The sequence below is a fragment of the Leishmania major genome, chromosome 18 (genome assembly GCF_000002725.2).
Source record: "Leishmania major strain Friedlin complete genome, chromosome 18".
Lineage (NCBI taxonomy): Eukaryota > Euglenozoa > Kinetoplastea > Trypanosomatida > Trypanosomatidae > Leishmania > Leishmania major.
Window position 1 is genome coordinate 687501 of NC_007259.2, and position 24919 is coordinate 712419.

The following is a 24919-nucleotide window of genomic DNA, read 5'->3' on the forward strand; positions in this document are numbered from 1 at the left end:
TGAGCGTTTCCAGCGCGTCGCACAAGGCACTGGAGGGCATGCGGGAGGATACGCACGTGCCGAATGAGGGTGCCAGCCCCGTGAACGTGTACGTGTCCCGCGATAAGCAGTAGCGCCGCACGTGCGTGGAAGCAATGTGGGGGCGGCGGGAGCGGAGGGGGCCGTGCTGTACGTAGGGCTGATGTACATGGAGGGTTCAGGGTGTGCTTGAGTTGTAACTGTGTCCGATGTGGTTGTTGGATGCTGTGACGCCCTGTTTAATGTGGCAGCGTCTTCAACCACCGCTTCGTGCCGTGTGTGTTTGACCTCTCTGTGGAGGGCTGCCAGCAGGGCGCCATCGCATGCGTGCTGCGTCGCAGGGCGGGCGGAGCATGGCGTGTGCAGGTGTGCTGCGAGTGTGCGTCTGCTATTATTATTATTACCACAGGTGCAGGCATGCATCATTATTCAAGGCCTCTGGTCGGTATACCGGGTGAAAACGAGGCGCGACACTGCCGGCCTCTTTCTTCTTTATCAGTTGCTTGTTGCCGGAGGTGCTGCGGGCTCCCCGAGTTGCCCCACGTTTTTTGCCAATGCCTTGCTAACACGTCTGCTGTCATGCGTGTATGCGCATGTGCAGCGGACTGCGCTGTTGCGCTTCTTCGCTTTGTTGTTGTTTCGGTCCGAGGGTGCTCCCTTCGACACTTTCCTTTTGGTTTTCCGGTTCACCGAGCCGGGTGAAGGTGGTCGCCGCTGCCCCGTCGCGCGAGGCATGCACAAGTGCACCACACGGCTCCCCCTCCTCGAAGCGTTGCTTTCTCGCGCTCTGACGCTGCTCGGCCGCGACGCATGGCACGTGGGCGCCCAAACGGACGCTGGGTCCTCCCCCAAACAACAACAACAAAAAACGTGTCCATTGCTTTGCTTCGTGGCCCCCAAATACGTCCGCGACGTTCGTGAAGGAGGCGGGGGAAGCTGCGGAGGCTGCAGACGGCGGCGGCGGTGGTGCGGATGGTTTGGTGCGTCTTCCGCTTTTGCCTTACCCTCTTTTTTTTTTTTGCTGTCTCCCTCTGCTGAGGGAGGAACGAAAATGGCGTGGCCGCCAGTGCACGCGGAGCGGCTTGAATATGCCTGCCACCGCCATTCTCCCGACACCGTTCCTTCCCAGGTCTTCCTTTATGGAAGAAGGAAGCGGGCTTGAGGGAGCGTTAATGGACAGGCTAACCCATAAGACGCGGTCCTTCTCTTCCTTGTCTGATGACTCATACTTTCTCACCTCCTTGCTTGCTCGCTTTCTCTATCTCCCCGCTTCGCTCTCATGCCCCCTCTCCCCCGCTATGTCGTTGATGAACTGCGCCGCTCTGGCGGATACTTCACTTTGCAGGCCTATCAAAGGCTGTGAGCATGCACGCGTATCTGGGCGGCAGTGTTGGTAGCGTGGAAGGGAGGGAATGAGGGAAGGGCCGGGCAAGAGGACTCGAATCGTCGCAATCAGCGTCTGCTTTTCTCTGTTGTTGTTTGCTGCTTGTATTATAAGCTTTTTAAACCTCTCCGCTCTCGAACTCGCCAGCATTATGAGCACGAGAATGTGCAGCCAGCAGGGCTGGGAATGTTAGCGCGCGTGTGGGTGAGGAGTGAGCAAAGAGGCGTTGGCGGAGTGGAGTAGATGCTCGACTCCTTTTTTTCGACTGCTGGAGAGCTCCATCCCCACCACGGCCTTCTCCCTTCCGCCGTGTACTTGTCTCTTATCTCTCTTCTCACACACAGACACACACACACCTCTTCCCCCTCCTCCTTTCTCATGGCCACCGCATGAGCGTGTGCGGGTGGTGGTGGTGTGTGCGCTCGTGTGAGTGCCTCTTGAGTTGGTCCGGTGCGAGGGAGACCAACCAGGTGAGCGAGCGTGCCGAAGAGAAGCTAAGCGGCGGACAATGATGGGTGGAGGAGGAGGGGGCCGAGCTAAGGGACCACCCACAGCTGAAGGTCCTCTCCCTGAAATCAACGTCACGCATTATTCCACTCTCCTTCGCTTTCGATGCTTCTTTTTCCTGTGTTCCGCGTTTGCATTTGTTTTTCTTTGCTTCTTCACTCCCAATCAACCGCGTCCCCCCCTCTTCCTCGCTGTCTCTTCTCTGCATTGCACCGCTCGTTGCCCTATCTCCTGCCCCCTCTTCGCCACACCCATGTGTGAGTGTGTGTGCATGTGGTGTGTCGTATTCTTCGTTCATGCCTGACACGTCGCGAGAGAGCGAGTGGGGTGATCGTTATGATGGTGATAGTGGTGATGACGGTGAACGCAGAACACAGATCCAGAGTTAGCAAGGCGAAACTCCAACCCCTAAAGAGTGTCCCACGAAAAGTAAAACTAAGAGCCGAAATAGAGGACAATAAACCACTCCCAGTGACCAAGTAACGAGAAGCCGGAAGAGGGCGGGTGCGAAGGGGAGGGGGGAGGGCCTCGAGGCAAGCAGGCGACTCCAGAGCGGAGAACCTGGAACTTCTTTCCTCCCCCTTCCACTCCCTCCCCCAGGCAGCCCTACGACACCGCACGAGCAGATGCATAGGCCCACGTACATTTTGTGTGCGCACAATAATGGGTGCGGGCAGGGGAGCTGCCGGTGCTGTCCAGCAGACGCCGGAATATACCTGCCTCGTTTTGTAAGGGAGCGCGTTTGCTGCCTCTGTGCCGCTGTCTGGTGAACGCCTGCCAGCTTCACGCAAGGCTGGGTGTGAAGGAACACCAGGTGGAGTCTCCCGAGCGATGTCAAGGGCCCTTCCCCCTCTCCTCGATGAGGGGGCACATGGAATGCTCGTGTAGCTGGCACACCAGCAGTTCTCTCTACTTGTCTCTTTGTGCACGCTGCCTTCTTCCACGTCTCTTCACCCACAACACTGCACATGCCCATGTGCATGTATCTGCACTTTTTTGTTGTGTTCTTCTGACATTGTCCGGCCCCTGTCGACGGGGGAGACACCTCCGTGCGTGGTAACTCCGGACCCCGTGCCCCCCGCCCAGAGTGGGTCGAGGTGGGGGGGGGGAGGCCCAGCAGCAGCCCTATCCCTGCCACACGTCGAGGCACCTCTGGTGGTGGCAGGGCCAAGCACCTAGGACGTAGGGGGGGGAGGCCCGAGCGCTGCATCGCTCCTGATGTCGGCGGCCAGGTCGTGGATGGCGTGGTGTCGGAGCTGTCTGCGACAGTGCACACGTCTGAGCCATTCACATGATAGGCAGAGCGTCAGCGTGGCTCGAGCGTGTCTCCCACCCCCCGCCCCCTCACTGCCCACTGGTGGAGGGAGGGGCCTGGGTGTCCCCGCCGAGGGGGACGCGCCGGGTGGCGTTTGAGGCCGAGGCTGCCCACTCCGATGGCTGAGTGGGCGCACGGCTGTGCCGCGTGTCTAGGGCTGCTTCACGCCACGCGACGGGCCTTTGGCGGGCCGGGTAGAGCTGAGTCGAGGTCGTGCTCTGTGGCAGCGACATGGGCCGGTTGAAACGAGAAAGTGCTTGTACGCGTGTGCCCAGCTCGTTGAGGTGCATCAGTACGCCTCGTAGCAGCGGTTGCACCACTCATTAGCGACAGGGAAGTGATAAGGGCGAGGGGTGTGAAACGTGACTTTGTTTGTGGCTTTACCCCACACGCTGAATGCTGGGGTGAGCGAGAGAGGTAGCGCGACCTACGCGCTCTGTGTTAGCCTTTCCTATTGCGTCTGCTCTTGTCTGCAACTCGCCATGACCACAACGAACGCTTCACCAGAAGGGCAGAGCGGAGGAAGGATGCTGCAGGATGGCGAAGAAGTAATCATCGCAGGGGCCGCAGCCCTGCTCCAACAGGTCATCTTTAGGTGCCTCATGTGGGCACGTACACACATAACGCATCGCTCTTCCACGAGCCCTCCCTCTCTTCCTCCCTCTTCGGCTTGTTCCTCGATCGCCTAGTTTCGTTCTCGTGCTCAGGTTTGAACTCACTGCTTTATTTTCCGCTGCATTATCGTAAAGTGGCACCCCCCTCTCCTCGCCACCGTCTCCGCCTCGCCTTTCTCGGTAGAGACGCCTGCGTTTTTCGCGTTTGGAGTGTTTTCTGTGTATGCACGCAACGGTATCGAGGACCATTCTAGTACACCGGGTCTTGCAGTCTTCATGTCGTTGCCTAGCAACGGCAACGACCACGGTATTGCGAACGCGCCCACGGTGGCAAACAATGCCACCGCGACCGGGGCGCACGCACCCCCGGCAAGCATCGGCAACCAGACACCGACGCTGAGGCTGTCAGCGCTCACAACCAGGGGAGCAGAGGCAGAAGCAGCGAACGGCGCACTGTGTATCGCCGACGGTGGTGTGTCGCAGCAGCTGCCCGCACGTGTGGCTTTCCCAACGGGGAGAGCGACGACGATGGCACCGCTTACAACCTTCCCCTCCCCGCGTGGCCCTGCGGCGGCAACCGCATCGTCACAGGAGAGCGTCAGCGTCATTGTGCGCTTGAAGGGGGCCCCAAAGTTCTCTTCTTCCACGGCGCTGCTCTCTTACACGGTGGAGGATGGCACACTTGCGACACCACGGGTGTCCTGCCGCCCCTCCTCGCAGGACTACGGATCCGCCTCTCCTCGTCTGCACACCCCGCGCGGAGCTCTCGGCTGCGGCAGCGCGGCAGAGCCGTCCGTCGCTACGTCGACATCCTTTCCCGGCGCTGACGGAGGCGCTGATGTCGCCGCTGCTGCATGTACGGAAGCCTCCAAATCCCCTGTGCTGCCAGTATCGCAGCCCAGGGTGTTCGCGTCTTTGCCGACGCAGACGTCGAAGCAGCAACCCTTGACCCCTGCCTCTCCAACAATGAACTCGTCACCGCGGCCGAGCCTCTTCGCAGCCGAGGCCCCGGCTACGCACCACCAACAAGAGGACCGCAGCCCCGGTGCCAGCGCCGTGCTGAGTGGCGCGGCTGTGGCTGGCCGGAGCATCGGCTCACACGGCCGCGTGCTCACCATCACCTTTCCCAACATGAGGGAGCGCCGAAAGTATGAGTTTGGCGAGGTTTTGGAGCCCGAGGTGACGAACGCGGCCATGTGCGAGCGCCTCATCCCCTCCGTCATGGAGCAGATGGCGGCTGGCTTCAATGTGTGCGTGCTGTGCTATGGTCAAACCGGGAGCGGCAAGACGTACACGATGAACGCGCTGGCTCCAGCCGTTGCCGAGGAAGTCTTTCGTTCCCTCGACGTGAACAACGAGGTGGTGGAGATGAGCTACATACAGATCTACAACAACAAAGCCTACAACCTGCTTGACGGTGCCCGCTCTGGCAAGCTGGGTGCCGAGCTGTCACGACCGCTGACGAGCAGCACCGGCACCGGCAACAGCGGTGGTAACAGCTGCTCTGCCAGTGCCTCAGAGCCCAAGGTTCTGATCCGGAGCAGTGCTGAGATGCTCGCCAAGACGAAGGCAGCGTTGCGACTGCGCGTGACGCACGCGCACACCCTCAACGCCCGCAGCTCGCGCTCCTTCATCCTCCTCTCTCTCCACATCACGCGCTTCCTCGACGGCGCGCTGCTCACGACGACGCGGGTGACACTCGCCGACCTCGCCGGGACGGAGAGACTGAAGAAGAGCGGTGCCACTGGGGAGGCGGCCGACCAGGCCATCTTCATCAACAAATCCTTGATGGCGCTGCGCCAGCTGGTGGAGTCCCGCGGCACGGAAGCAGAGGTGCTGCACTTCCGCGAATCGCTGCTTACCACATACCTCGCCCCGTGCATGCGCAGCTGGCACCTTACTCTTCTCGTCACTGTCTCCCTCGAGGTGGGCAGCTCCGAGGAGACCAAGTCGTCGCTGGAGTTTGCGACCAACGCGCGACGCCGCAAGGTCATGAAGGTGAAGAGCGGGGTCCAGCAGAGGCTGTCGAGCACCGTCGCCCGCCTCTATGGACGGCCCAGCTTCCTCTCTGCCGCCGGTGGCGTAGACAGCGGAAGCGGCTGGAACGCGCGCGCCGACAACGCCGACAGCAGCGAGCTTCAAGAGATCATCGAAGTCCTTCAGTACCGCATCCGCGTGCTGGAGGAGGCGCTGAAGATAGAGCAGGAGCGAGGCGCCATGATGGTTGTGCAGTCACCACTGACAGAGGTGCTTGCCAGCCCTAGCTGTGCGGCGCCGGGGGCAGCGGTGGGTGCGGGTGTCACGCCGCTGGCCAACACGGAGGCGCTTCAGCGGGAGTTCCAGTACTACCGTCATCTGCTGCAGGAGCGGGAGCAGGATCTGCGCCGTTTGCAGAGTCAGCTCCCTGAAACGAGTGCTGAGGCTGGCTGCGCGCCACCAGTGCTGCCCGACTCACTGGAAGCATCGTCGCCATTGTTGGACGAAGGCGACGCGGGCGCGAGGGACGATCAGGAGGAGTCTGCCACGCCACCAGCTTCGGCGCGAAGCAGCAGCAGTTCTGATACACAGATGCGTTCGGGCGAGGGAGGCGCTGCCGACGCGCACATGCAGCTGCGGCGGTGCGTGCGCCAACTGCGCTCACTTCGCTCACGCGGTAGCAGTGAAGACAGGTGGTGCGACGACGTGCTGGACCACCTGCGCAACGCGGTGCTGCGTGCGACCGAAGAGTACGAAGACGTCAATGAACAGCTGCTTGTCATCTCTAGTTCACTGAGCGGGCTGCGCACACAAAATCATCGACTCTACGACGAGGTGCTGCGTGCCAACAAGCGCCTTTTAGCAATCGATACGGAGTGCAGAGAGCGGTGCGCCGCCCTGCAGAAGGTGACACTTCGAGCGACCGCTGCGGAGACGGCGCTCGAGCAGCTGCGCCTGCAGCTGTTTCAGGCGTACGCCGAGCAGTCGATACGGGAGGAGATGACGCGCCTCTACCTAGATGCGGCGCCGATCGCCGCCAACGTCGATGAGGCCGTGTCTGGCAACCAGCAGACGGAGCAGCAGGTGGAGCTAGAGAAGGTACAGGCGCACCAGCAAGTACTGTGCGACAAGATCACCGAGCTGGTGGACAACGTCGAGCAGCTGACGCGCGCCGTCTCGCAGAAGGATGTGTCTCTGGCGGCGCTGGAGTCGCTCATCACACCGGCGCAGCGAGCTCTCTTTCACACGTTGTCAAACACTTCCACTGCCATCACTGACCGCGGCACCGCCAGCGTTGGTGGCAGTGATGGCGGGCTTGCCCGCACAACCGCGGCGGCCATGGCCGCAGACAGCGAAAGCAGTGCCGCTGACTGTTTCAGTCTCTTGCAGTCACGCGTTTCGGAGCTCAGCTCCCTGCTTACGCAGGAGCAGCAGCAACACCAGCTCACCCAGTGCGAGCTCCTCGAGGCCCGCGAAGATGCGCGGCGCAGTCGGCAGGAGCAGCGGCAGGCGTTCTTCCAACAGCAGGAGGAGATGCGGCGCGTGGGCCAGCTGATGGCAGAGAACTACGAGTTGCGTCAACAGAACGAGCGCCATCAGCTCTATCTGGACCATATGTACGTCAGCTTCCACGAAACATTCCTTCAACTGCGACATGAACACGAGGAGGAGATGGCAGAGCTGCGAAGCGCCGCGAAAGTGGCGCCATCGCATCCGCGCGGCGGCGACGATACGGCGAGGCAGGGGTGCGAGGACGAGGACCACGACTATGGGGCGTCGTCGGCCACCGCACGTGCTCTTGTGCGCGATGAAACGCTGCAGGGTGTGCCGTCGGGTGAGGATCGGCTGCCTCAAGGCACTGTGCACAGCTCCACTGCTGTCGCACTCTCGATGGCGGAGGTGGTGGACAATGGAGACGCGGGTCGGAGGGCATCAGCGCCGATACAGCGGTCCGGCCGAGTGCGGCATCGGCTTACTAAGTCGAATGTACAACACCGAGGAGAAGGTGGGGGCACGGCCCCGACTACGACGGACGACACGGTTGTGGCAGATACTGCTGTCGTGCCGTCACAGCGCGTTGGGCTGTCGTCAAAGGTGGCGCGTCGCTCAGCGAGCATGAGCAAGGCAAGGCGGCATCTCTTCGCTACGTACGGTGAGTCAGCCAACCCGAATGATGCGCCGGTTCCTCTCGCCAAGTCAGCCGTCGGCGCCTCTGCCCCGACGGCAACGCGGCGCCGCGCTCGCGCGTCGGGAGCGGCACGCGGAAAGCGGCGCAAGTAACCGCGACGGGGAAGGTGAGGCACATGTGCCTGTGTGCGCTTACGTGTGTGGGTGCGTGCGCGCTGGTGAGTGATGCGCTCGCAGAAACGGCTCATGTGCACGTGCGTCCCCATCAACGCACTCGTTGTGTGCTTTGTCTTCATCTCGTTTTGCGCCTTTGTTTTGCCTCTCACGTGTGCGCACAGGCACAGCGACGGAGTCACGGGCACACGTGCCGGGAGGTGCGAGTGCGACGATTTGTTACGCCGCGGCATTTCTGTCTTCCGCCCCCACCCCTCTCTCTCTGTGCAGGGGGTGGTTAGGCGTTGCTCCTCGCCGCTTTTGCCTAGCAGCCATGCGCGCACCATTCTCGATGGACGCACTGGCCTCGCTGCTACTCTCTTCCCTTCACCCCTGCCCAGTCCTCCTCTGCTGCATAACCTCTATCATCGCCGCCATCACCTCTAATCCCACCCTCCTCTCTCGCTCTACGTACATACGTATATATATATATGTGTGTGTGTGTGTATGTGTGTGTGTGTGTTTCGCCTGCGCCGCAATTCAGGTATGCCTGATACGCGGTACATCAGCCGCCACCTTCACGCCGCACCAATATGTGCCCTGCACCCTCCTTGTTCTCTCTCTCATAACTACACGAGCAGACACATATATATGTCTACGAAAACCAGAATAAGCGCTAGACATAGACACGCACCTCCTTTTCCCCCTTCCCCCTCAACCGACACCGCAGCCACCAAGTTGCGTGCGTGTGACAATGACAGACACCGCACTGGGGCTGGTGAGCATCTTCTGCGGCTGCCAGGCGAACGTCTTCTTGCTGGAGCTCATCATCACCGGCTCTCCGAACACCTACTATGCCCTCACTTGCGCTCAGTATGTGTGCGTCGCTCTCTTCACCTTGCCTCTGCTGCTGCGCTTCAAGGAGCCACATGAGCAACGGAAGGCAACACTCAATATGTGGCCGTTCCAGTGGCGGCGTCTTCGTGTATCACTGCGCTACAAGCTGATCCTCGCCGTCGTCGGGTGGGCCATGTCGGTCGGCAACAACATTGTCTTCGGCTTCCATATCTCCATCCCGCTGCACGCCACTTTCCGCTCCTCTTCGATGATGCTCAACATGCTTGCCGGGTACTTCCTCTTCGGTAAGCGCTTCACAGCGCCACAGGTGACCTCTGCCTTGGTTATCTTCGTCGGCCTCATCGTGCTGACAATCGAGAAGGCACGCAGGACGAGCAGCGCGGGGGCTGAGACGACGTGTCGCACCGCAGCCGCTGCGTCGACCCCGACGTGGTACTGGGGCTGTGGAGTAGCTATTCTGGTGGCCACCACTGCGTGCACGACGGCATTGAGCATCTTTCAGGAACACATTTACCGCTGCACCCGTGCGAACGAGGCCGCAAGGAAGGTAGTACCGTCGAGCGACGATGCTCCGCCAATGTGGACAGAGGCGCTCTGCTTCTCCCATCTCTTTGCGATCCCGCTCTTCTTTCTGCAGCCGATACACCTCTACACTGAGTTTGCGCAGATTGATGCGGGCAGTCACCTGCACGTGGCGTTGAACTGCGTGACTCAGGTAGTGTGCATCACCGGTGTGTATGCGATGAACGACAATACCTCAGCTTTCACTCTGAGCCTGACGCTGACACTACGCAAGCTCGCCAGCTTTGTGCTCTCGGTCGTCTACTTTGGTCACTACCGGTACCTCTCGACTGTGGAGTGGGTTGCCATGGTGGGCGCTCTCATGGCCGGTACCGCGTACCCATTTTTACCTAAGGCTCAACCCAACATTTCTGGCGCCGTAGACGCAAGCGCAGCGACAGAGACAAGTGCGAAGAAGAAGTAGCCGATGTGCGTGTCTCAGTGTGCGTCGGATGATCTCCTCTGCTCCTGACAGCTCTCTCCATCATGATCCAGCATTGCACGCTAGAGGAAGGGGATGAGGAGGGGAGCGTTGGAGGTGGAGGTGTGTGTGTGTGTGGGGGGGGGCAGATCCGTACGCACGTACGTTCAGCATGAACACCGATAACAGAATGATGCAGTTGTCTTTGGGGCCGTGTGTTGAGAGGAGGCGATGCCACACCCGATCCTCATCTCACTGAAGCGGAAAGCACCCGCCTGTGCGTATCCGTGAACTATCGCAGGTGTTTTACATCGACCACTATGGTATTGCATCCGCGGGCTCCGCTGCCGGGTACACCGTAACAACGGAAAATGAGACGATGTGTGTTGCACGCCTGCACGTGATGCCGACGTCTCCCTTCTCCTTTCCTCGCCCCCCCCCCCCCCCTCCCATTTCGATGCCACGACTTAACGCTCCGCCTTCGTCTACCTCTCCCTCCAGCCCCATCGCTGCTTCACTCCGTCGCAGCCACGGAGCGCAGGGCACACCCCCGAGAGGACACGCCAACCAAAAAGCGGGATAAAGGAAGAGAGCAAACGAGTTGGACAGACATGGCTGCGCCGGACACGAGTGTCCCGCCCACGGCGGACACGGCGTCTGCCGTCAATAACGGCGATGACGTGGTTGCCTTTGTGGTTGGCGACGGCCAGCACAAGCTTTACTTCTCGAAGCGCGCCTTGATGCGCCACGCGCCGTTTTTTCGCGCGTACTTCACAGAACACGCCGCGGAGGCCACCGCTGCCAGCGGTGGTGGATCCGGTGGCACGACTGTTGTGCTGAGGCACGTGAAGCCGCGGAGCGCTGAAGCCGCTCTGCGCCTGTGCCACAGCGCCCATCACTCTGACGACGGGCTCTTCTGGTCACTGCAGCGGGAGTGCGAGAAAGCAGATGCAGCGCACAAGCCAGAGGCGTTGCGAGCTGTGCTCTCTCTGTACGCCGCGTGCGTGAAGTTCGAGCTGCACGAGCACGCAAAAGTGGCTAGCGCGACTGCTGCTGGCGCTGTCACGGCGCACACGGTGTACGATGTGCTGAAGACGTGCGCGCGCTACGCGACGACACTGCTGCCGGAGATGAGACGCGCAGTTGGGCTAGATGTGCTTCTCGCTGCATGCTATGCGTTTGTGCGGACTCACAGTGCACGGCAGGGAGAGCGGCGCTGGCGCCGGCTCTACGAGCAATACCCTGGGCTTTCTGAGATTGTCGCGGCCGCCAGCGCTGCTACTGCAACGCCCAGTGCGCAGGGAGAGGGCAGCGCCAGCGCTGCTGCAGGGGGCTCGCCATCTCCGCTGCGGCGCGTCTTCTTGTCTCCACCAAAGGAGCCAGCCACCGCTGGGTCGTCTGCGACAGTGATGCCAGAATCGGCCGCGCCACTGCCTGATGTGTTTGCTGCCCACCTCCGGCAGACAGAGGGTCTGGCACTGGCCGCGCAATGGCGGTGTCGCACCATGTCAGCAGAAGTGACTGCGCTGCGTGAGAGCTGCGCTGCCCTCGAGGCCACCGCCCAGCGCGATGAGGCTGCTGCCGCGGAGGTGGAGCGCTACCTGGGCGAAGTGCGCGTGTACGTGCAGGCACTATGGCGCGCGGAGACGGAGATGCAGCAGTTGTGTGCTGCAGCTGCCGCGATGTGCGCTGCGCCATCGTCTTCTGCGACTGCCGCCTCGACGCTGCACGAGCTGCGGTACGCTCTGCAGCGCGCGTCGGCGTGGGCTGCAGAGCGGAAGGCGGCCGTTGATGAGCTTCTCGCCTTGGAGCAAGACGCGGTATGTGAGCTTGACGCCGAGCTTGCACGGCTGCGCGCGGTGATTTGCTAGAGCTGTCTTGGAGCTGCTGCATGTGTCTGGCACAAATACGTGCCGTCGGCCCCCCTCCCTCCATACCTCATACAGCTCCCGCATTGCACACGCAGAGGGAAGGAGAGGGCCGCTCGCGGATGAGTGATGCGCCGCGGGCGCTTCAACGTCTCGTGAACTCGAACATGCGCACACGTGCAGACGATGTCTGTGCAGCTGAAAACGATGTGCGCACTGCTTCCCGTGCTGTGGCGGAAGGACGCGAAAAGCCCCCCCCCCCTCCCAAACGGGGCAGGTAAAACGGCGATGGGAGGCCACACTCCCTCGCTCGCCCTCTCTCTTGCGCGTGGCCTTCCTGCCGGCTTCCTTTTGGTGACGCTGTCCACTCTGCCTTGCCATCCCCTCTGCGCTTGGCCCCGTTGGGTGCGCGTGTCTGTGCCTGTCGCGCGATCACCCACACACGCTGCCCTCGCCCCCCTCTCTTTCCCCATGTGCTGCTCCCCCGACACGAAGGATGCACACCTTATGTTGCCCATCTCTCTCTTTCATCTCTCTTTAACCTCCATGCTTTGGTGACACCCTGCTGGCCGCACCACTGGCCACCGTCATGGCCGGTGCACTCTCGCGGGTGTGCAGACGTAGTGCGCCAGGCTTTGCTCCATCTGACACCGGACGAACACACAGGCGTGAAAGGCGGCATGTTCCCGGTCGACCCTGCACATGAATCGGCACTCGCGGACCCGCTGTTCATGCTGCGGCTGTACAAGCGAATCGCGTACGGCCTTGTGCGGCGTCCGCACGCCGACGGCGCCCGCGCTTTGCTGCCGTCGTTCCTTTCTGTGGACGCCCGCTACGTCGAGTCGAATAATGCCGCGGTAGACGCGGCGGAGCTACTCACCGCTGTGGAGCCGATATTCCCGACGTCTTTGCTGACAAACAAGGAGGTCTGCCTTCTTCTTCGCGTCCTGCCGCTGGGAGAGGAGGAGTCGACACCGAGCTCAGAGAACGAGGACGCATTTGGGGCGGCACAGAGGGGCAGGTGCAGCACCGTCCACAAGGGCATCCGACCTGGTAGCGTTACGCTGGCGTTGCGGGAGATCATCCCGTTTCGGACGTGGCAGGTATCGCAGACTGTGGCGACTGTCCGCCGTACGGTGCAAAAGAGTGCCGTCATGAGCCCGTTCGAAGAGCACGTCGTGGACCTGCTGGATTGGCAGAGCAGCCGCCGTCGCCAGGCAACGGAGGCGGCTCCGCCTCCGCTGCAGCGCTGGGAGGCGCTGGCGTTTATGGAGAACACCTGTGGGCTGAGCAGCTCCGAATCGCGTGGGTTGTTGCACTACTGCGCCAGCGAGGAGGGCGATAACTCAGAGGACGGGGCGGCGACCGGCTCGTACCTGGGCTGCGAGGTGCAACTGCTGCATCAGTTGCTGTTCAGCGAAACGATTCCTGGTGTCGCCGAGTATCCGCTGCTGATGGGGCGCTTCGCAGAGGCTACCCTAGAGATTGGAGAGACGGATGGTTGTCGCACTGGCACGCTTGCCCTCCTGAGCGTCCTGGAGTTGATTGAGCTTCATTACCCGGAGCGCAGCCGACGGCTGTCACCGGATTTAGATATCGGGGCGCTGGTGCGGGCAGAACTGACGCCGCGGCACTTCTTCTACGTGTGCACCCGGCTGCGCACCGAGTTCCGCCAGGAGGAGTCTGATCAGCTCTACTACTACCTCAAGAAGGACCGCGAAACCGACGACGGCGTGCTCGTCGCGGACCTACTTGCTGCATACCGGCAGTACTTCCCCTCAGTCACCGTCTCCATGCTGCAGCTGGTGCAAGCGGCTGTGGTGCAGTGGATACGACGCAATGCCAAGGACGCGCCGGCATTTGTGCAGCTCTACTCAGCGCTGCGAGAGTGGGGTGCCGCGCATGTGCCGATCAAGTCGTTCATTAAAGCGCTGCGCGCTGCTGGGGTACCGGACGGTATCTCCGGTGTGTTGGATGTTGAGCTTGAGTGGCTGCGGCTGAAGTCCCCAACCCGCGTGGATTTGCTCTTGATGCTATGCAGCCCCGTCCCGCCGTCGCGTGCCGCCATTATTCGTAAGCTGTTCGACCGACTCGACGAGCGACGACTTGGGACGGTTGCCTGCGCTGTGGTTCTGAGGTGCTTCCACCCAGAGCTCATCGAAGGAAACGCCTTGCGTCGGCAAGGCACAATGTGGAAAAAGGCGTTGGAGGCGTACGCCGCGGAGTTGGGGGAGGGGGAGCTCGACTACGACGTCTTTGCATACTTTTGGTACATGATCTCCGCCGACATCGAGGACGACCCAACATTCACGATGGCCCTCTGGCAGGCGTTCGGCCTCTCCGATGATGGGCAACGATCTCGACGCACCTAGTCTCGTCAGAAAAAGAGGCAAAGAGGTTCGCTAGGCCAGGGGAGAGGCAGCGATGACATGGCGCGCGGGAACAGGATGATTCCTCTGTTCCAGGTGCGAGCACGCTTCGGTACACATGAGCAGCAGAGCACAGCACGCGCGTACCCGGCACCTCCGTCACGTCCGCCGAACAGCCTCTAACCTGCCCAAACCGGCGTGTAGACGCTACTGAACAGGTACGTGTGAGCGAGTGCTTAGGCCTGTGCCTGCTCTTCTCGCCGCCGCCGCCTACAGTCGAGTGTTGTGACCTTCACGCCGTCTCGACTACTCACATTTTTCTCTCGGCTAGCCCTTCCAGGCGTCTTCCTTCCCTCACAACGCGGAACGGCATATGCGACGTGCAGCGTTGGGCAACTCAGCGAAAAGCACGGCCAAGCCGAACAGAGACATGCAAATACCATAGACTGTCCGCCGGCACTGACAGCAACACCTGGGGAGAGAGGGCGAGGGCCAGCACGCCAGCGAGCTGTGGATTCCAGTGCGTGCGTGTGCCGCCTCTTCTCTTTGACTTCTTTGTGCATGTATCTGCACTTTTTTGTTGTGTTCTTCTGACATTGTCCGGCCCCTGTCGACGGGGGAGACACCTCCGTGCGTGGTAACTCCGGACCCCGTGCCCCCCGCCCAGAGTGGGTCGAGGTGGGGGGGGGGAGGTCCAGCAGCAGCCCTATCCCTGCCACACGTCGAGGCACCTCTGGTGGTGGCAGGGCCAAGCACCTAGGACGTAGGGGGGGGGAGGCCCGAGCGCTGCATCGCTCCTGATGTCGGCGGCCAGGTCGTGGATGGCGTGGTGTCGGAGCTGTCTGCGACAGTGCACACGTCTGAGCCATTCACATGATAGGCAGAGCGTCAGCGTGGCTCGAGCGTGTCTCCCACCCCCCGCCCCCTCACTGCCCACTGGTGGAGGGAGGGGCCTGGGTGTCCCCGCCGAGGGGGACGCGCCGGGTGGCGTTTGAGGCCGAGGCTGCCCACTCCGATGGCTGAGTGGGCGCACGGCTGTGCCGCGTGTCTAGGGCTGCTTCACGCCACGCGACGGGCCTTTGGCGGGCCGGGTAGAGCTGAGTCGAGGTCGTGCTCTGTGGCAGCGACATGGAAACGCAGCACCGAAACAAACAAACGCCTTTGAAGGGCAACGACGGAATGCGGGCTCACCGCTGGCATTTCCAGGTCGTGATTCATGTACTGCATGATGGCCGAGGAGGAGGGCGAGGGGTGTGAAGACACTGTCTGTCGGTGGCCTGCTTCCCGCGTAGACCTGCCGTCTTGAGGAGGAGAAAAGTCGCCGATGCGTGGGCGAGTATGCGCGGTCTGCCGTGTGTTCTTATGACTCCTTCGCACCTCCTCTGTCCACTTGCAACGCGCTGTGCTTGCAGCTTTTCGTGTCTGCTGTCGACTTAACTGCTACTCGTCCCCTTTCGCACATCTTCCGTGACACGCACACCCGCAGAATTTTCTCTCGCTTCTACGTGAGCGGCCTCCTGCCGCGTTGTTGTGCCCTATTTCCGGGCCCCTCCCGTATAGCCGTCCGCCGACTTTCGTTTGTGCTTTCTTTACTGCGGTGTCTTGCGTCGAGCGGCTCGCTGGACGTCTCTTCTCCAACGTGCAGGCACACAAGCACTCTGTGGCCTCTCAACCCCATAGTGGCGCACCGGGGAGGGTATGCAGGTGGAGTTGAGTAGGAAGGTACAGCCGTTGCTTACAGCTCTGCTTCAGTGGCTGCTCTGGTGACGTGGTGTGGCATAGATCTGCTCAGGCGGCAGACGCACCACTTACTCCATCGACCCCGACACGTCGTGGTCATCCGGTGCCGTCATCCTTCTTGATCACTACCGCTGTTATCGCTGCTTACCGTCGTCATCATGAGCGGGCTGGAGCTTATCGCACTCGTGCCGATCGGCATTGCCGGGTGGAAGCTTTTGCAGAAGCTGGGAGACCAGCAGAGCCTCATAGCGCAACACGAGCTGACCATCAATAGCCAGAAAGAGATGCTGCAGTCCATCGTGAACGCCGATAGAGCCGGTCCGTTGAGTCGACTCAACCTCGCGGTGGTCGCCGGCACGCTGGTCTTGGCTGGGACGGTGACCTACAAAAGCTGGACACTAACCAAGTCATTCACGGTTCGGCCACCGCCCAACTATGAGCCTACGCCAGCCACGTTCGACGCGGAGCAGTGCGTTATTTGCTTAGAAAACTGCAAAGACACCGTCTTTCTGCCATGCCGACACCTGTGCACGTGCTGGAGCTGCGCAAGCCGCATCGGGAACAGTGCCTGTCCGACCTGCCGAGCACCGATCGAGGCTATGCAGTTTGTCTACCAGCAATGAGCGAATTGGTGTGTGTGTGTGTGTGTGTAGCCATCTCTTGGCTGCTCATCTCACCCCCACCTGCACGCGTGACAGAGGCAGTTGCCCACCCACCCCTCCCTCGCTCTCTCTGTCACTTTCGACCCTTTTCACTTTGTTTGCTTCAGCGTGCCATGCTTTGCCCGGCTTTTCGATGGCTTACTCCGCGGTGTTCGATTTATTTCGGCCCGCATGTGTGCGCGCACGTGGGTCCGCCTGTAAAGTCTTGTGCATCGAGGGGAGTACGGCGGCTGCTACGAATGCTGCTTTTGGGTAGTCATGGCAGTGCGACGCTCTAGCGAATCCGGGCGGTATGTGTATGTGTCCTTTGTTGCCTCAGTGGCCGAGCCCTGCTGTTGATGACGCAAAGGGGTGTCCTTCTCTTTATTGCTGTTTTCCTCCTGCCTCCTCTCGCGCTTCAACTACGTTGTTGCTCAACGCCTGGCGCAGGAAAAACGGGGAGAAACACGGAGGAGGGGAGGGGGGAGGAGGGAGAGGTGAAGCCACACCACATGCCTCACCCCACCCCTTTTTTGCTGACGTACAAGAGAGAGGGAGGAGAGAGATACGTCCTCCTCGTGTCTCGGGCTGCGTGCCCTTCGTGAATTGTTGTTGCGCCTCTCACAGCCTGTCTTGCCTTGGTCTCTCCCCGTCCTTTCCTTTCGTCGTCCTGCTGCGCTGCTATGGTGGATGTCTTCTGCTTTGTTGGCTGGTGTGACTCCTACGCGCTTTTCATTACACTCTCCTCCTTTTTGGCACTCCCCCTTCCTGGAGCGGCAATCGTTCTCTGGCGACGGGGGAGACACCTCCGTGCGTGGTAACTCCGGACCCCGTGCCCCCCGCCCAGAGTGGGTCGAGGTGGGGGGGGGGAGGCCCAGCAGCAGCCCTATCCCTGCCACACGTCGAGGCACCTCTGGTGGTGGCAGGGCCAAGCACCTAGGACGTAGGGGGAGGCCCGAGCGCTGCATCGCTCCTGATGTCGGCGGCCAGGTCGTGGATGGCGTGGTGTCGGAGCTGTCTGCGACAGTGCACACGTCTGAGCCATTCACATGATAGGCAGAGCGTCAGCGTGGCTCGAGCGTGTCTCCCACCCCCCGCCCCCTCACTGCCCACTGGTGGAGGGAGGGGCCTGGGTGTCCCCGCCGAGGGGGACGCGCCGGGTGGCGTTTGAGGCCGAGGCTGCCCACTCCGATGGCTGAGTGGGCGCACGGCTGTGCCGCGTGTCTAGGGCTGCTTCACGCCACGCGACGGGCCTTTGGCGGGCCGGGTAGAGCTGAGTCGAGGTCGTGCTCTGTGGCAGCGACATGGGCCGATTGAGGCGAAGCGCCAATGACCAGCACTCCTGTTTCGCGCAATGGGATCGCTGACAGATCTGTGCACGAGCTTCGTGATGGAGGAGGACGATGCTTGTGTGTGGTGCGAGCAAGGAGGGGATGCGTGCTCCCGTGTACGTGTACATATCTTGAAGAGGTGTTTAGGTGAGTCGCAACGTGGCAGCGAACACAAGCACTGCCACAAAGGCCTGCTCGTCGCCAAACGGGTGAGCGAGTCTGTGCCATGCCCCTTCTTGCTCGCACTCGGCCCTTGCGCCTGGATGGCCTCCGTCACGTCAGGGCGTTTGCTCTCTTTCTTCGTCACTTTTGTTATTCACGTGCACATGCGCCTCCCTTCGTTTTCATGCACGAGCGCGCTGCAGTCGTCTGAGTGTCATCAAACCTTGAAGAAGCGACGAAAGCAACCAAAAAGAAACAGCGACTGAGCAGCGACGGCTGATGGGCTGTGTAGCCGAAGCATTCTGTGTCTCGGAGGACAGGGTACTGCTCCCTTGATACCCTCACACCCGGGAGCTTCGTACGCCTCTCTCCCTTACACACTCCAGACGGCAGTAGACGCGCCAGTGACGCCCGCTGAATGACCGAAGCGCGTGCTTGTCCGTGGTGTCCTCGCACCGTCGCACTGGGTGCTGTGCGTGGCGCCCCTCTCCAGTGTGTGAAGTGCCTCTCGCACGCGCTAAAACCTCTGTAGCTGCGCGTTTCATTAGCCAAGACGGTGGCGGTGCTCGCCACAATCATGCCAAGGAGAGCGCTTGCGTTATTATGTCGCCCCTAACCTCTTTTCATCCCCGTATCCGCTTCTCGACGGCCGCCCCTCTCCCCTCCCCTCCCCCCTGCGTTGTCTGTTTCTGCGCCGATGTGCTTATGGTGTTTGGTCGCGGGAAGGTCCCGAAAGAAAACGTCATCGCTTACCCCTCGTTCGATTTTCCCTCAGCTGTCGCCTCTCTAACGCCCTCTTGCTTACGCCGCAGATATTGAAAACGGGCATCCAGCATTTGCGAGCCATGCCGCGCAAGATTATTCTCGACTGTGATCCCGGGATCGATGATGCCGTGGCCATCTTTCTCGCCCACGGCAACCCGGAGATCGAGCTGCTGGCCATTACGACGGTGGTGGGCAACCAGAGCCTGGAGAAGGTGACCCAGAACGCGCGGCTGGTAGCTGACGTAGCTGGCATCGTTGGTGTGCCCGTCGCGGCTGGCTGCACCAAGCCCCTCGTACGCGGTGTGCGGAATGCCTCTCATATTCACGGCGAAACCGGCATGGGTAATGTCTCCTACCCACCAGAGTTCAAGACAAAGTTGGACGGCCGCCATGCAGTGCAGCTGATCATCGACCTTATCATGTCGCACGAGCCCAAGACGATCACGCTTGTGCCTACGGGTGGACTGACGAACATTGCGATGGCTGTCCGTCTTGAGCCGCGCATCGTGGACCGTGTGAAGGAGGTGGTTCTGATGGGTGGCGGCTACCATACTGGTAATGCTTCCCCTGTCGCGGAGTTCAACGTCTTCATCGACCCGGAGGCGGCGCACATTGTGTTCAACGAGAGCTGGAACGTAACAATGGTGGGACTGGACCTGACGCACCAGGCCCTCGCCACGCCGGCGGTCCAGAAGCGGGTGAGGGAGGTGGGCACGAAGCCGGCTGCCTTCATGCTGCAGATTTTGGACTTTTACACGAAGGTGTACGAAAAGGAGCACGACACGTACGGGAAGGTGCACGATCCGTGCGCTGTGGCGTACGTGATTGACCCCACCGTGATGACGACGGAGCGAGTGCCTGTGGACATCGAGCTCAATGGGGCACTGACGACTGGGATGACGGTCGCGGACTTCCGCTACCCGCGGCCAAAGAACTGCCGCACGCAGGTGGCTGTGAAGCTGGACTTCGACAAGTTTTGGTGCCTCGTGATTGACGCACTCGAGCGCATCGGCGATCCTCAGTGACGTGTGCGTGTTGCGATTGGCCACCGACGCGGCGGCAAGTGCACGTCTTTTTTCCCCTCGCTACGAGGTTATTGTCATTGCACTGGTGCAGCTCCGTGTCGCATGAGGGAAAATGTGTGGGGAAGGGTGGAGACGAGGCAAGGTGGATAGGCCATGGCGGAGCAGCTGGGAGGGTAGTGGTGACAGTTATAAAGCCGAGTAGGCGATTACGCCGCCTCCGCCACCTCCGCCGCCGGAATCGCCCTTTCTCGCGCCTTCTTGCCGCATCCCTTGCATCCGTTGTGTTTGTCCGTCGGTTCACCGACCGTCTCACGCCCTCCCTTCTCTCTATCGGCCGCGACAGGGACGAGACGCGTCGATGACACGCCGGTCTATTGAGAGCGCACATATGACGAAACCGAATGCACACATCTATATATACATTAATATATTGGATTCACTGTTTTCCAACGTGTCCACCCCACCACGAGCAAGTCGGCACCTATACACGCATAGGCAGCCGCAGCCCACCTACCGCTGTCGCACGGCGGCAATGCCAGGGAACCGGGTCGACCGACGCCCTTCGGCGTCGTTCAGCCCACTGCCAGTCTACTGCATACACAGCAGCCGAGACCCAGAACTACGCTCGACATGACCGCAGCGCAGTAGTAGCAGGAGAAACAGCAGGCGGATGCGTGTACTTGTCGTATACGCGGGCACGACTCGTAGTGGTCTGGCCCAGGCGTGAGCATGACGACACGGCTCTTCGGCACAGCGCCAGCCAAGCCCTGTCCACCGACGACAGAGAGAGCCCGCAGCCGCACCAGAGGGCAGGCTGCAGGCTGCTCGGCGTCCTCACAACGAGTGGGCGCTGGATCATGACGCCAGCGTGTGGTGGCCGTCACTGTCAGGGCCGATCGAAGCCTGCAGGCGTCCAAAAGCGTTTTTGTTTTTCGTGGCCATTCGGGAGCTCGGCTGAAATCGTAGAGGTGCCGCTCGCTGTTGGTACGCGAAGTATACGTTTGTCGGTGATTGTGAGCTGTCAACTGTAACGTAGCTGCTGTCTGCCCAGCTAGCGGCGTTGGCGTGCGCCGTTCGCATCGTGTGTGTGAGGGGTGCACACACGGGCGCAAACGAGGGGACATTGCGTCCGCTTGGAGGGCACATGCGCGGGACGGGGCTCCCCTCTTTGTCTCTCTGGTTGGGGGGTCTTTCCACTGCTCTCCTCGCCTTTACGTTCTCTCTCGTCCTCTCCTGAGCGCCTCTGGGTGCTTTCATATCTGACGTTGCCTGCGAGCTGCTCCGCATAGCACGAGTGCGTCCGTCTTTCGCTCATCGGAGCCTCCTGCCCGGCCATTTCAAGAAAGTCGCACACTGAGCTACCAGCTTAAGTGCTTATTCGTACGCATATATATTGAACTCTCCCTGTCTCTCTCTCACATCTCTGCGTGCACGCATTGAGGAGGGCTTAGCCGCACGTACGATATCCCTCACATGAGCGTGTATATATATATATACACATATGTTTTTTTTCCGGTTGCTTCGACTTGACGCATATAGGCACACGTCGACACGCGTATTGGGCGCTCTTCTCTTGCCTTGCCTTTGCTTCACCTCCACCGCCACCAAATAAAAAGGAAGAAGGATCATAATCGCGTGGACGTGAAGGCGCCCGCGTGCCCACTGACACACAACTACGTACACGCACACATTCACACCTGACCGTGACGTTGTCCATCGTTGTCTCCCTCTCCCTTCAATCTCCTTTCACTTCAGCCGATCGGTGCGGGTGCTTTCTCTGCTTCCTTCTTACCATTCCTCGCATCTCGTCGTTTTGTTTATTCGCGAGCTTGCCGTCTTTACCTCGTCTTGTGTTTTGACGTTTCCGCCTTGCCATCCGTTGGTGCGCGCGCCATCTTTTCCAGTTTGTCACGCGAGCTTCACCCCCCCCCCCCCGTCCCTTTCCCAGTCTCGGCGTCTCTCTCTCTCTCCCACCTTCCGGTCGAGCTGCTTATCTGCGTGATTCACAACGACGGCGCTGCCTTCGGTTTTCATCGCCCTTGGTCCATCTACCCCGCATCTTGGAAGTTTTCTGTGCAGGACGGAGGGCAACGCATCGCACACGAGGAGAGGAAAGGAGAGCAACACAGGACCAAAACAAAACGAGCGTGAGCGCGGGGCGGGTGGGTGGGACACACCTCGGAACCTCCTTTGCGTCATTGGCAACTGCTGGTTGCTGCTGCCACTGCCACCGAGACGCGGACGCGTGAGGCGCGTGCAATCCAGTGCCGATTCGAGTGAAGAGCGTTTTCCGTCTCTTCGTTGCTCCTTCGAGCACTGTGCCGCTGCGCGACCTCTTTTTTTGTTGTGTTTCGTTGCAATCTCTTCTATCGTTGTTCTTCATTGGTTGGCGCCACAGTGGCTGTTTCGGCGCACCCCTGTGCCTGCACCGCCATGTCCTGCGACGCGGGGTTACTCATCTCCGTCAAGGGCAAGCGGGAGGGGGAGCTAGAGATTACGCACTACCCCACGAAGCTCACGTGCTCCTTTTGCGTGTCTCTCGCCGAGAAGCGGCGAGGCGAGGCGCTCTTTCTTCTCTACCGCCTGCGCGTCAAGGAGTCGTCCATCCTCTTCTCCAAGACGTACGGGCTACTGGGTCATGACAAGGCGGGCCAGGCGCAGCCGTCCACATGGGATGAGATTGCCCTTTACGCGCAGCCGGCAGTGATGGAGATGGGCAAGCTATCCACTATTCGTGTAGAGTACGTCACCATCGCCGAGGCTGAGGCAAGGGGGCTTATCGAGAGGGGAGAGGTGGAGAAGGAGTTTTGCCGGCCGTTTTTCACGCGCGGGAGCACGAAGCACTACGAGGTGAAGTGCACCTTTCACGACGCCTCGCCACAGACAGTCGCCAAAAATGGCACAGAAACACGCGATATCGGCAAATCAGCCGGCGGGTCCCTTGTCAAGAGTGCCGCTACGGCGGTGACGCTGTTCACGGCGGCGTGTGTTGTTGTAGGAGTTGTAGCAGCGCGGCGACGCGGTGTCACCTGGGAGAGCGCCGCGAGAGCCGTGCATAGCTGGACTGGAGTGTAAGATCCATTATAGTTGATTAGCGGGCTCACAGCACCAGTGTCGGGCATCGAAAGGAGGACTATTGATCCTTTGTGCCACCAGACTATTCGGCGGTGTCTCTCACCGCACCACTCCCCTCCTGATTCGCTCTGTCATCTCTTTCTCGCTGAGTCTGCGCATCGCGCAGCTCCCTCTGCTGCAGGAGAGCACACACGAGAACCCTGCCAGCAAGTTTGCGCGCGCGAGGGAGAAGCAAACACACACACACACACACACACACACACACACACACACCACACACACAAACACGCGAAAAGAAAAAGAGTTGCTTGTCTACGTCCGTTTGCGTGCCAGCGATGTGGTTACTGGTCGAAGCTCAGTGTATGCAACGCTCATCAGTTTGGTCTTTTTGGGGTCTCGTCGCGCATCTTTGCGAATCAGCGAGCGTGACTGTCACCCTCTTTCTCTCTCCTTGTATGGTGTGTAGCCCTTTAACGGATCGAGGGCGGCTCTGGACTTTCTGCCACGCTCTGGCGTCGCGAGGGAGGTGTTTGTAAGGCGCGTTCTGTGCCTCGCGCGTTGCTGACTTGTGTATGGCCGGTGTTTGCTGTCTGTTTCTTTCGTCCTCGCTTAGCTCTCATTTTGTCTCTCTTCACGCGTTGGCTGCTTCTTCGTCCGTGATCCTTCTTTTGCTTGTGGGCAGGCGTGCTTGACAGCGCAAGATGAGAGAAGTGCGCTTGTACTGCTAGTCAGTGTGAATGATGCTTTCATTGTTGTGGTGCCCGGGTGTCGCTGGTCCTGTGCGTCGCAGCGGCACACCCCCTCTCTTGTCCCTTTCCTTCCCGGATGGACCGGCGCACCGTTGCGCGCGCGCGGGTTTGCGGGCTCACGTGGTTGTCCACATTGATGGACTTGCTCAGGGAGCGATAGAGGGAAGGGAGGGGAGAGACGTGTGGTTTTTCATTGTGTTCTGTTAGCTTGTGCGCGTGTCTTCGTGTGTGTGTGTGTGTGTGTGTGTGTGTCTGTGAGCTTCTTTGTGTATCGCCTCTCTTCGACTTCTCATTTCGAACAGACCGCTAGGCGGCAACGCAGGTGGAGCTGTCGTCGCAGTGATGGCGTCATTTCGGGTGCGCTGCATATTTGGCGATGATGCTCTCGTCAGGCTTGTTGTTGTTTGCTCCTGCACGCGCACCACGGTGTGCTCGTCCCTGTTGAGGCGGTGTCGACTCACAGCACGTCCTTCCGCCGTGCGTCGCTCGATGAGTGAAGGAAGCGATCACTGGCATCGCAGAGTCCCGCACCATGCGTTCTTTGGCACCTCTGTCTCTGTGTGCCCGGGCCGCAGTGGTGAAGCTCTCTGCCAGTCACCGTTCCGATTCCAGGCAGGATAGCAGGGCTGAGAGGAACCCAGCCACTGCTGCCTTCAGGCTTCGTCTGCTGTGCGTGGCCCTCCCCCGTGTATCCACCCCTCGCCTCTGATTCTCTCCATGGCTTTCTTTGCCGCTTCTACTGCAGCCGGCGTTCTGGTTTGCAGGCACATCCGTACAGGGCGGCTGGGGGGGGTGGCTCGGAGGCGTCGACAAGCCCGTTATGACGGAGAAACAACATCACACACACACACACACACACATACACACACACACACACACACACACACACACACACACACACACACACACACACACAAGGGCAAGGCAAAGAAGACGTGGTTATCGCGCCGCTCGACGTGCCCACACGCTGCAACGCTACAGTGCGTTCTTTCCATAGACGTTGCCTCCACTCGCTTGCAAGAATATTTTTGTTATAGAGTACACTGTGAAAGGACGAGGGGATCGAGGGCGCACGCCTTCAGCATGTCTTTGGTGTTAGTTCTCGAAGCCACGTACGCAGCAACGCCTCGAACACGTACATCTGCACCAAGTATAGGCACTATTGTGTCTCTCCCGTGTATGCGTCTGCGCGCGCGCAGCATTGCTCCGGCTGCATTTCTCAAGCGCACAAAACGAAGCGTGACTCAAAGCGGAAGCCT

At 60.4% G+C, this 24919-nt stretch overlaps 8 protein-coding genes across 8 annotated transcripts in view; all 8 read left to right on the forward strand.

Moving 5' to 3' along the window:
• H1A-2 (putative P-type H+-ATPase) overlaps positions 1-113 on the forward strand; it is a gene marked incomplete at both ends in the record, with an annotated part of 2925 nt that extends 2812 nt beyond the window's left edge. The window contains one exon of the mRNA XM_001682509.1: positions 1-113. This exon is cut by the window's left edge and continues 2812 nt beyond it. Within this exon, the coding sequence (XP_001682561.1) occupies positions 1-113 (113 nt within the window).
• A 4253-nt stretch (positions 114-4366) lies between these two features.
• On the forward strand, positions 4367-8095 carry LMJF_18_1530 (putative kinesin; the record flags this gene model as incomplete). Its single annotated transcript, XM_001682510.1, has 1 exon — positions 4367-8095. The coding sequence occupies one exon, from the start codon at positions 4367-4369 to the stop codon at positions 8093-8095; it is 3729 nt and encodes a 1242-aa protein (XP_001682562.1).
• A 754-nt stretch (positions 8096-8849) lies between these two features.
• Positions 8850-9938, forward strand: LMJF_18_1540 (conserved hypothetical protein; the record flags this gene model as incomplete). The annotated part of the gene is made up of 1 exon (XM_001682511.1): positions 8850-9938. One exon carries the CDS (start codon positions 8850-8852, stop codon positions 9936-9938), a length of 1089 nt encoding a protein of 362 aa, XP_001682563.1.
• Positions 9939-10546: 608 nt separating this feature from the next.
• On the forward strand, positions 10547-11806 carry LMJF_18_1550 (hypothetical protein; the record flags this gene model as incomplete). The annotated part of the gene is made up of 1 exon (XM_001682512.1): positions 10547-11806. One exon carries the CDS (start codon positions 10547-10549, stop codon positions 11804-11806), a length of 1260 nt encoding a protein of 419 aa, XP_001682564.1.
• A 677-nt stretch (positions 11807-12483) lies between these two features.
• LMJF_18_1560 (conserved hypothetical protein) lies at positions 12484-14175 on the forward strand (the record flags this gene model as incomplete). Its single annotated transcript, XM_001682513.1, has 1 exon — positions 12484-14175. One exon carries the CDS (start codon positions 12484-12486, stop codon positions 14173-14175), a length of 1692 nt encoding a protein of 563 aa, XP_001682565.1.
• A 1895-nt stretch (positions 14176-16070) lies between these two features.
• Positions 16071-16535, forward strand: LMJF_18_1570 (conserved hypothetical protein; the record flags this gene model as incomplete). The annotated part of the gene is made up of 1 exon (XM_001682514.1): positions 16071-16535. The coding sequence occupies one exon, from the start codon at positions 16071-16073 to the stop codon at positions 16533-16535; it is 465 nt and encodes a 154-aa protein (XP_001682566.1).
• A 2356-nt stretch (positions 16536-18891) lies between these two features.
• Positions 18892-19836, forward strand: NH (nonspecific nucleoside hydrolase; the record flags this gene model as incomplete). Its single annotated transcript, XM_001682515.1, has 1 exon — positions 18892-19836. The coding sequence occupies one exon, from the start codon at positions 18892-18894 to the stop codon at positions 19834-19836; it is 945 nt and encodes a 314-aa protein (XP_001682567.1).
• Positions 19837-22269: 2433 nt separating this feature from the next.
• On the forward strand, positions 22270-22911 carry LMJF_18_1590 (hypothetical protein; the record flags this gene model as incomplete). Its single annotated transcript, XM_001682516.1, has 1 exon — positions 22270-22911. One exon carries the CDS (start codon positions 22270-22272, stop codon positions 22909-22911), a length of 642 nt encoding a protein of 213 aa, XP_001682568.1.
• Positions 22912-24919: the final 2008 nt, after the last annotated feature.